Source organism: Takifugu flavidus, chromosome 7, assembly GCF_003711565.1.
Source record: "Takifugu flavidus isolate HTHZ2018 chromosome 7, ASM371156v2, whole genome shotgun sequence".
In the NCBI taxonomy this organism is placed as follows: domain Eukaryota; kingdom Metazoa; phylum Chordata; class Actinopteri; order Tetraodontiformes; family Tetraodontidae; genus Takifugu; species Takifugu flavidus.
The window spans coordinates 14,717,660-14,729,233 of record NC_079526.1 but is presented as its reverse complement, the minus strand read 5'-3'; the positions used below and the strand labels follow the sequence as shown (position 1 = coordinate 14,729,233).

Below are 11,574 nucleotides of genomic sequence, written 5' to 3'. Positions count from 1 at the left end.
AACGCCAGGATCACGACAGCTGTCATCGCAGCTCAGTCAATATTTATTTCATTTACATATACAACAACATTCCATACAGCAGATCATCCAAAATACGATAAATATAAATACACTTTAATAGATTTATTTCTTTTTTTCCCACTTGCATTTGGTTGCTGTCAGAGACTACAGTAGAAATGAGCAGTGAACATGGATTCATAAACATGGAAGAGGGAGGGGGCAGAGCAAGGAATGTTCCACGATGACAGCATCTATTTGTCCCGTCACCGCACACAAATATAAACACACCATCTGTGTTTGTCTGACTGTAAAATAATCAACAGTTGGGTCTAGAGGACAGGGTCGGAAGTCGTCCACAGGAAGTGCACATGAGGGGAAACAAAAAGCAAAGGAGGTAATAATAACACACAACTCTTCAGGACAGTAAAGAGTCTATATGGAAACCTCGCGCCTTGTTTGGCACCGTGAGCGCGTGCAGGGTGCCCTTGGGTGCCGTCTGCCTGGGGTATGTGCGCGTGTCCCTGCCGGGCTCTATGCTTCCGTGCGCGCCCTCTGACGGGTACGTGTGCTGCACCGGGTAGCCCACTGTATAGGGCAGCAAGTGCGCCCCTGGGGACCAGTAGAAACCGAGCGCGTGTGCGTCTGCATCCACGTGGCTCTCCTCCTTTCGTTTGAAGGGCGTGCTGAGGATGCTCTCAATGGTGAAGGGGCTGGAGAACTTGCTACCCCCCACTCTCTCCTCTGGGGTGGGATAGCGGGTGTTTTCACTTGGCTGTCCGCGCCCTCCTGTTCCTTCAGCGACCTCTTGGCGATGCGCTTCCTCCTGCGACGGAAGACTCCATCCGCAAAGGTGTACTCACTTTGCGGGTTGAGCATCCAGTAGTTGTCCTTCCCCCACGGCCTGGACGGATCTCGCAGGACTTTGAGAAAGCAGTCGTTTAGAGACAGGTTGTGGCGCACGGAGTTCCTCCAGCCGGTGTAGCTGCCCCGGAAAAACGGGAACTTTTTCATCAGATAGTCGTTGATCTCCGCCAGAGTAAGCCGGCCGCTGCTCGACTCTCTGATTGCCATAGCGATGAGCGCGATGTAGGAGTAAGGTGGCTTGGGTCTGCGGGTGTAGGGCTTTCCCTTGCTGCCGTCTCCGCTCTGCGCGACAGGTGCCGGGCTGTTGGCCACGCAGTCCCCATCTGATCCCAGCTCGTCCCCGGAGAGCGGAGACGGGACTCTCCCCTCTGCATCCATGCACAACTCCACCATGGCCTTCTGTCCGAAGTGGTGCGCAGAGAAAACTTCAAGTTTCATTTCCCAGCTGAAAAAAATCCTCTTCTCAAAGCGTTCCCCCCGCTGTAATCTGTTCTCTTCCTTGGTGGAGCAGGTGCAGCGCTTCCGTTTGCGGGGAAAGTCTAGGAGCGCCTCTGTCAGGTTTTTTCGTTCGTTTTTTTTTAAAAAAGCAACTTCAGTCTGTCTGAAGCCGCAGCGCACAGGTCTGTCTCCGGAGACACGCTGGTCTTCCTATAATATAATGACTCTCCAAGGGGACGGCCCAAGGGCGGGGCTTCCAGCCCGACTCCATTGAAGCGACCCAGTTATATAACAAGTAGATGGTGCCGTGGCACAGGACCGGGTGGGGGTAATTAGTGAGGTGCGAACGGACAGGTACGTAAAACACCCAGCGTGCAAACCCAAAACGAAGCAATCTTTTATTTATCACACACATGCCGAGAAGTGTAGAGACTGCGGTTTAAAACCACATTTACCTTCCAGCAAATGTGTTTTTCTGTTTTTATTAATCACATTTTTACATAATTAAATGTAAGGATCACGAGGAGCCTGGAAAGGTCTCCGAGAAAAAGCCAGATTTAAATTGGAAATGTTAGAGTAATACAGAAATAAGACCAAGGGCACAAAAAAAGACCTGTGGCCACTTTAACCCGTAACCGCGCCGTTTGACACGGGCAAGAAACTCGGGACGGACGCAAACGCCACTGATGGAGTTGCACGGAACGCCGGAGAAGCTCTTTGGTTGGGCAAGACTGTTAAGTGAAGATGTCAGGTGAAGTCCATGGGTTCGATGCAGAGAAACACAGAAGCCCGAGTAGAAAAACAAGCACGTCAATGCGTCTGGACCACTGATGTAAATCAACAGCGAGGTCATCTGTGTCAACAGACAGCAGGAAATATCTGCCTGGTGGATGTAAAGGAGAATCCCCTTAATGAATAATGTAAGAAATAATACCTAATGTAAGAAATCAATACATTCAAAGGCTTCTTTCATGTGATCATCATAAAAAAAATGCTAGAAACCCTTACAGCTGCCCCCTGTTGGCAGAATTATTATGCTACACTTCATAATTGTGGAGGAAAAACTTCCAAAAGGCAAAAAAGTGATAAGCATTCAGTCTTATAACTCTGCTCTGCATTAATAACAATTTCTGGTTAAAAACACACATCAAGGCTGCATCACACCTTTGGTGAAACCACACTGTTTGTAGCCACTCCAAAAGGATCTAAGTAAACTGCCACCCCTAACATCTGCAAACCAAATTTTTGTGTCAGACTAACTCTCCGCCTGTCAGCACCCTTCAGCGAGACAACAGTAAAGCCAGAGAAGTAAAATGAGTTATGAGCTTGGCCTCAGGCCAGACATAATCATTAAACTTTTTTTCCCCCCCACACCTTCACGCACTGGCTCGGACTTTCCTGAAGCCTCTAGAGATCACCTCTGTCATTCTCAGCATGCTTATAGAACACTGCATGTGATCCTGTGTTCGACTACACTGAATCTGTAGACGGATATAAGACAATAGGAAATAATAGCCCGCCATTATGAGCTGCTTCTGCTGTCTACAGGTTATCCCCAGAAATGCACTCTGAGTCTCCTGCACCCCATCGGGGCCTGTACGACAGTTTATGCCTCAGTTTGTGTAGGGTTAGAGGGTTATTGTGTAGGGTTATAGTTAACACCGTCACCACTGATCCAGCTGATAAGTCTCAGATAATAGCGGACGGAGGAGGCGAAGGTCATCAGACGTGATCTGGCCAAATTGAAATTATGGAAGAGGCTTCTTCTGGCGAAACCAAAGCGCTGTTGTTGAAACCCAGACAGGAAACTGTTGCGAGTCCAAAACCAGAGATGAGGAAAACACAGGCACGTAATTATTGCTGCCATAACACTCACGCGAGGACAGAGTGAACTGTACACTCCTGGTTGACAGGTGTGTGTGCGTGCACAGGCGTGATGCAGAGCTGTATTCGATTTCAGCTGCACACACCTGTGCTCCAGCGATTTGCCGTGAAAGGGAGCACACCTGTTCAGTTTTTGTTATCCTCTACAATTTGGAATCAGACTGTTTCCCCACAGGGATTGAGAACGTATCATGCTATCATTTCCGCCCAGATATGGATTAAGGCTTATTTGAGAATGCTATTCGAGAAGGTCGGGATCAAGTTTTCGCCTGAGGTTCTTGTGGAAAATTATGCTTAATGCAGTGAAATTGCTTTAATTGTCAGGCCACTGAGGTCATTGAGAACCATACGCTTATGTAACTTGTTAATGTCAGTCCTAAAATTGGCACTTAGTTGTTTTAGCTCTGCTAAGCGGGAGTAGTGATTTCTTTTAAGTGCTGACACAAGTGGAATTCCAGTAATGTAAACTCAGTGGGTGAATCCTTTACAGCTCCAAAAATAGCCACACCTCTGCAGCACTCGGTGCTCACACGCTAACTCTTGTCTGCGTGTCTCTGGTTGACTTCTTACCTGTATCTCATCTTTGTTTTTTCTTCTTCTTCTTTGTGAGTGAAGGGTGTCCAACCCCCATCCCTTTCTGTAAACAAAGCACAGGCTTGTGGGTGGACGGGAGCAGAGAGGAACGGCAACAAGAGGCGCTGCATGGCTGAGATTCTCCAGATTCCCTGCTGCAAAAGCAGCCTGTCACTGAAGCTCTTGATGGCTGACATTGCTGCATTCACATGCACAGGTTTGCACATTAGTGTCTTCACAAGTCTGTAAAGGGAAAAAAAGAAGTTCATGCAGTGCAGAGGTTTGTGTGGAAGGGTTGCTGTTGTGCAGCTGCGTATCTGTCCAGGTGTGTCTTTTTGAGTTTGTTGCTCCGCATTCTTACCTGAGGTGCGCACACCCTGTCAGACCAACAGACACGGAAAAATAGATACTTCAAAATAATCAGAGCCAACACTAATTTAAAAAAAAAAACACATCGCAGTGCAAAACTGTGAACCTGACCCAAAGACCAACTCACAGCAGGGTTGTGTTTGAAATGTGTTATATAGATCAAGTATTGTTATTATCATGAATATTATCATTATTATTATCAATGCAAGTGTACAGTGAAGCGATCCTCCAGTATAATTTTCCACTGGTCAGTTTCCACCATTGCACCGATTCCCCCACAATCCACTCTGGTTTATTTAAATGTCTTCTTCTATTTGGGATATTTGCTGATCTCCATCCATCCATCCATCCATCCATCCATCCATCCATCCATCCTCTACCGCTTATCCGGGGTCGGGTCGCGGGGGCAGCAGCCTAAGAAGAGAAGCTCAGACTTCCCTCTCCCCAGCTACTTCTTCCAGCTCATCCGGAGGGATCCCCAGGTGTTCCCAGACCAGTTGAGAGACATAGTTTCTCTAACGTGTCCTGGGTCTTCCCGGGGGCCTCCTACTGGAGGGACATGCCCTGAACACTTCTTCCCTCACTCTTGAACAAGACCCCGAGGTACTTGAACTCCTCCTCTTGGGGCAGGATCTCCTCCTTGACCCAGAGAAGGCACTCCACCTTTTTCCGAACCATGGCCTCGGATTTGGAGGTGCTGATTTCCATCCCAGCCGCTTCACGCGCGGCGGCGAACCGATCCAGTGATCGTTGGAGGTCACGGGCCGATGACGCCAACAGGACCACATCATCTGCAAAAAGCAGAGACCCGATCCTGAGGTCACCAAACCGGACCCCCTCAACACCATGACTGCACCTAGAAATTCCGTCCATAAAAATTATGAACAGAATATTTGCTGATCTCAGGAGTTAAATAAATCCAAACTCTGATGGAATAAGTGCCTTAGGGACGTATAGGTGCCGGCGCATGAATGTTACAGGTTTGCGTTATGACGGTTGCATCGTGTTGAGATGGCAAATATGATGTCAGGAGATAAAATAATTAACTTTATATTTATATGTCTGATATCCTAAACTGTCGCACATATTTCCAGAGACTCTGAGTCAAGATGGCGGTCCAATTAAAAGTTAACCCTATGAAAAGAAGACCCACTACTTGAGAAACCTGTATTACTGTTTCTGTCACGAACTTCAGCCGGGTGAGAGCAGCTGACGTCTGTCCTATCTGCCGCCATCGTCAGGTTCAGCTCTTCACACGCCACATTCCCCTCGCATGCTGACTGAGGGGGGCCGGGAAGGAGATTAAGTGGGGGTGGGAGGTGGATAAAGAAGGAAAAGAAGCAATGATTGATCTCAGCCATAGACACCTCACTTTATCTAGCGCTATTCAGCGGTGCTGTAGGCTGTTTTTGTGTTAGCGTAAACGGGGCCAAATCAGTACCTGTGCTGAACTGTTTACCTGGCAGACGTTCAGCCCCTTTCTGTCTAAACTTGAAATAGGATCCAAACACTCTACTCACGCATAGAGGTTGGCACGAGATGCTTTGCCTGCCTGTCAACCTACCGCGGGGCTCCACCGAGCTATTTTTGCACCGTCTAAACCTGAAGAATCTCCATTAGTCTTTGATTGAGAGGAGAAACATCCCACTCCTGGGTTTTTCCTTTGAATATAGCAGTGATGTTGGAATTACCAAGGAGTCACACCAAAAACAATCCCAAAAAAACATTTCAATCCCAACATATCTATTAAATTCCATCCACATTCAGTATCTGTGATCTCAATTATCATCTATTAAAAAGGGCCGTGACAGACTTGTTGCTTCAGCCTATTAAAGCCTTTTGAAAATTATATAGCATAACTTCACATAAACCTGGAACTGAATTTCTAAATCCTCCACATTTTAAACTATTAGTTCTTCTTAGATTAACCTGTTTTGAGTTGATAGTTGGATCCAGAGATGCGGTTCGATAAAGGTACAGCCCAGCATATCTCGTATCTGTCCGCTTTAGAGAGAGACCGCACTCCCACAACCCTAAAGTTTTCCCAATCTGTGTAGACATTACATGGCTCATTGCAAGTGTAATTAGAAACTCGGGCTTGTGAGCAGATGCTACTGTTTGTAGTGAGCGCTATTAGATATTGATCTGGTGATAATTCATAAATGAATACGATTAAGGAACGGAAGTCTGATTAGAGAAAAAAGGCCTAATCTCCTCCAACTGGCTGCGAGGTTATTACACGATGTGCATTGATCCATCGGAACAAACAGCAGCTGTCGGGCTGAACAGCAACACCCAGCCGCGTGCACCACATTTCACGGATCTGTTGCTGTTGCGTAACGAGCTGAATTTAACGCGTTTGAATGTTAAATATGTGGCAGACGGATCGATACGCATGGAGGTTTCTGCCAGGCAATGTACACTGAAGCCACAATGCAGCAGAGTCACATGACAAAACCCGCGTCATTAGGGCTTAGATTTTAAAATATAGCATCAGACTGTTTTTAGATGCGTTGCCAACTATTGTCATTTTGGCGCAACCTCGGCGCTTCAACATTTCAGTGAGCTTCAGCGCGAATAAGTCATTTGAGTCAATCAATCAGTCTTTATTTATATAGCGTCTTTTACAATCAAAATTGTTTCAAAGCGCTTTCCAGAATCCCAGGGCCTGACCCCAGACAAGCAACAGTGGCAAGGAAAAACTCCCCTTTAACAGGAAGAAACCTTGAGCAGGACCAGGCTCATGTAGGGGGACCCTCCTGCTGATGGCCGGCTGGGTAGAGAGAGGAGAGGGGGGAGGACAGGTAGAGGATAGAATGGAGAGGAGAGGAGAGGGAAAGGAGAGGCACAGAGCACAGAAACACATACAAAAATACAATATTTATGCAAGCCGCCGGCGAGTGGGTCAGCGGGGCCAGAGATCATCACGCAGCTCCAGGCGGTGATACCTGTAAATGAATACAGAAAGGAAGGGGGGGGGGATGAGGAGGACATCAGCAGATGCGTCACTTCTACAGAACTCGAGGTGAACTTTCTCTGAAAGACACTGAGAAAACAGGCAGTAGCTATTTATACAGCTAGCCCAGCATCTATCCAAACAAAAGGTCTTGAACCCAGCCCTTTGCGTGCCTATCCGTCCCAGACATCTGATTAATGACAGTGTGGCCGTTACAGCGAAGAAAAACTGCTGATGAAAAGTCAGAGTCTGCAGGCTCAACCTGCCCCAACAGCAACATGCGTGTTAACTTGTAAAATTCTCTCTCCGTATGTTTCCTCCTACATACCCCCACCTCCCCTCCCTGCTCCGGGCCCATTCGTGCAGACAAGGTAAAACATCTCCTTCTCCGTGTCGGAGCCCCGCAGGTGGGCCCCGCGTGCTCAGGTAGATAATATCACTGTTACTACAGACCGTGTTTGGGTTAGCTGGAAAACACTTTTCACGGCAGCAGCAAAACAAAGTGCTGCTGCGTCATATGTGATAACAGAGCTGAGCTGCTCCCTTCAAATTAACCTATGGAAACTCTTCGGCCTCGCACGAAAACACACCTGCTCCTCCTTTTTTTTCTCTTTAGTTATACACCACATTCGTTTGGGTGCATGGAAACGTCTTTTTGTGCATTAAGATTTTAAAAATGTCTCAATATTTAACCCACCAAGAGGGTGAATGTATTCCCGAACGGCTTCGTTACAAGTCCGTGCTTGTTTATATCCAGACTGAAAACAGTTCACCCATTGGTAAAGGTTCTGATTTTCTTTCAACAAAAGAAGAGAAGAGAAAATTTAAGATCTGCTGAGGGCAAAAAGGGGGGATGGCTTCAATCAAGAGATCACCTTGGTGGTCCATCTGTGACCTGAGACCAATCAGAGCTGGATCTTCTTGTTTAAAGGCTTTCCCCTGTTTCACTGCAAGTATCTGAACATAAAGGTTTTGTGTTTAAAGTACCCACAAATTTTGGGGACGTTTTTGCTGCAACTACAATGTAAAACTTTACAGTAGGAGACAGATGCGCGGGTATGTGTCAAAGTACTGCTTCGCTAACATTTGACTCGTAACAATGGACAGAAATGGCAATTTGGTTGTTGTTGCCATGACAAGTGGCTGAACATCACTAGACAAGTGGCTGAACATCACTAGACACCAAAAATATTAAAAACAAATACTACTAGAATAAAAAAGCTGACTCGGGGTGTAGGGTGGGATAATGGCCAGTGGGTTTTTTAAGAGAATGTCAACTTTTTTATTCATTTTTATGTCATTGAAAATACCTATGAACATAATTTCTCTGATGTCAATATTCTGGTGACAAACTCAACAACTCCTGATGTCCCATTCATGCATCCTGCTGACTACTTATCTTACGGTTGGGGAACCTTTGTACCATTGCAGGCATACTGTACATCTCTAATGTGAGGAGAAGTCTCAGGTCGTGAACTCTAGTCCAGTTCAAAAGCTGCTCCCTTTGTCCTGTAGTTGTTTATCAGTCCTAGTTTATTCTGACAGCTTCACAGACAGACAGACAGATGCAGGCCTGGGAGCACAGGGCCACGCCATAACGGCCCGAGATGGAACAGATGGAAAAATCCTTTCCTCACACCTCCACGCACGTCATTTAACCAGCGTAATCCATATCATGAAAAGATGGGGATTACATCGGCAGTGCTGGACCACCACATGATTTATGCAATGTTTAGATGGCATTTTACATAACCAACTGTGTTTCTTATCTTATTTCTGAGAATGACATTGGCCCCAGGCTCTGCAGTCCCATCAGCGCGCCCAACAAGGCACCTATCTTCTGTTTTATCACACTGACCTTAGTTATCACGGGGGCTTTGTGTACTTAAACATGATTTATGCACAGCACCTATGACACACTAGCTGTCTGATGCAGCCTGGTCATTAGGAAAACATGTCCAAACATATTTGTGCTATTAGCAGCTCACCTGTGTTTGTCTGTAAAATAGGTTTAGCATGAAATATGAGGAAACTGTGACTGACATTGTGTGTCTCTGTGGGTAACCCAGGTAGTGTTTCACAATGCTTAACAGTGTCAGGTAATAGCTGTGAGTCATTGTTGAGAGTATGCCATCGCGTGTATGCCTAGACACTGAGGTGAGGCCTGTGTGTGCAGCGTCTATTAAACTTCCAAAACTTGTTTTGACAGATATCAATAGAGCAGGGATAACCAGATGCAGGGGGTTCCCTCCTCGGTCACAAAACAGGGTGAATTTCCTGGTTTTTATTTACTTTTGTGTTTGGATTTTAGGCTTTAGCTGATGAATCAGGGCTGACATTACTCACATGGGTTTGGATTTGGAAGGTAAGGAGTATATGTTTGTCTGTGGCTTAAGTGGTGCAGAAGTTTCTGTTATTGTTTTTGTTCTACATGCTAGCTTTCTGACTGTAGCTACAAAAATAACACAAAGCCCGTAATTATGGTTTTATCCTAAACCCAGCCCCCTCCTCTGTCACTCCCTTCTCCTATTTTCTTTTTAAGCACCTGCACTGATTTATGGCGTGTGCGCATGTGCATTTGCTCAGGGATTTACAAGACAGTCGCTTGAAGTTCTTTTAGATTTGGCAATGCGACTGCAGACTGATCTTAGCAAAAAAAAATAAAATGCAAATGATTGTGCAATGATGCCAAAACCATCGTACGACTGTGGGAACGTTTGTCTTTTGGTGTGAAAATCGGGTGTTTGGTAACAATTTTGAGTTTATTTATAGTGCTCCTGTTGTGCTGAAAGGTGAGGTGTGGCACTGCGGATAAATTATCACCTCGCACTCTTTCTCCGATCGGAGCCTGAGGGGATACTGGCAAAAATTTAGATGTTAGAAGTTATCTTAAGAGTGTGCACAGTTTGACAAGTGTCTCCGCACAGCAGCTGGCTGGATGGATGCAAAAATCTGTTCTTTTCCTGTTAAATAAACAGTTATCTTGGTAATCTTTATTACAGAAGAAGTATCGGTTTTGAAATGAAAAGGAGACATTAGACATTAGTTGCTTCTACTAAAGACCACAAGTCTGCTGGCTGACGCTGAAAAGAAGGAAAAAGTACAACAAGACAAGCAGGAACTGATGTGCAACGAATGTGAGCTTCTACATTGTGACAGAAAGTTAAAACTTCAGCCGAATTGATCTGAATTAAAGTCCTTATAATGTCACTCCTGTCACATTCACAACATGTGAACCTGTTGCTGAAACAGAGCGATTCAGGTTGTGTCTCTGATTCGAATTAAATTCTCCCTTCAAACTTCACCGTCCCTCAACATTAACGATTAAAACCGCCTTGCTTTCTGAACTTGTGCAGGAGCTCAACCACAGTTTAGGTCAAAGGTTTTTATAAGAATCTTCTGAGACTCTAATGATAACATCTTGGCTTCAACGGCTGAAAGCTGGTGAGTCAAAAAAGTGTTTTCATATTCCTCATTCCACGTGGCCCAATAGCAGCGTTTCTCACTGTGACACGGGTGAACCTGATGCCGCTCAGACCTTTTCCTGCTTAGCGTCAGACTGTGTAACAACAATCTTATCATGTTCCTCTTCTCACCTCTTCTGCATTGTCAGTGGAGCAACGCCGCTGCCGTCTGGCTGCTGACTATCAAGCTCCACATCTCTGCTCCGTTTCTGATGTTAGCCTATTATCACAACTGCACAATAACGTGCCATCGCATGCGGGCATTCTCTGTCATTTCAGGCCGATGGCACGCTCACCGAGCTGTGTGACATCACAGGGGCGGGGCGGCTAGCGCGCCGTGGATTGCACGACAACACGGGACATCAAACAGGCGGCCACCAAGGTTCTACCTCATCAACTCACAACAAACGCTGAATTAGCTGAAGAGGAATCCAACTGCTTTTTCAAAGCTTTGTGATAAACGTTTTCCAAATGGCTAAATAGTTTTCACATGCTTACCGACTGTTCTTGTTTGGTCAGTGGCCTTCATTTGTAGATAGATCCCCGGATTTGATTATCCTGCCATGTGATAATCCTCCCAAGGTCACATGAAAACCAGATTTTTATGAGCTCTGATTAGCAGGATGGACAGATTTCCACCATGATGTAAAAACTCTCTTGCGCTTTAAAACTGTTGCTCACTAGATGCTGCCGGCTGTGTTGCCACGAGCTGAAGCGCAATAACAGTTGCAGCATCATTTGTAAAAGAAGGACATGAGTAGTTTTATCTAACCGTAGTCAAACACTCTTTTTGTTCTGCACACACAGGTGCGTGAGAGTTTCTTCCACTTGATTTAATGAGCTGTAATCCCAGATCAGATACGCTTTATCAGATCTGCGTTTGACTCATTCTGTAAACATCTAAGCTAATCTGTGTTTGTGCATACTTGTGTGTCTGAACACACACACATGCACACACAGACACACACAGACACACACGTCTGAATAATGTATGCAGTTGCATGTTTATGTAGGATAGATCCAGAA

At 45.8% G+C, this 11,574-nt stretch overlaps 1 protein-coding gene across 1 annotated transcript; it reads right to left on the bottom strand.

The window, feature by feature from the left end:
* Positions 1-10: 10 nt before the first annotated feature.
* foxq1b (forkhead box Q1b) lies at positions 11-1,515 on the bottom strand. The gene is given in 2 exon segments (XM_057037744.1): positions 11-771; positions 774-1,515. Coding segments are annotated over 2 exon segments (885 nt in total). The 5' UTR covers positions 1,303-1,515; the 3' UTR covers positions 11-415.
* Positions 1,516-11,574: the final 10,059 nt, after the last annotated feature.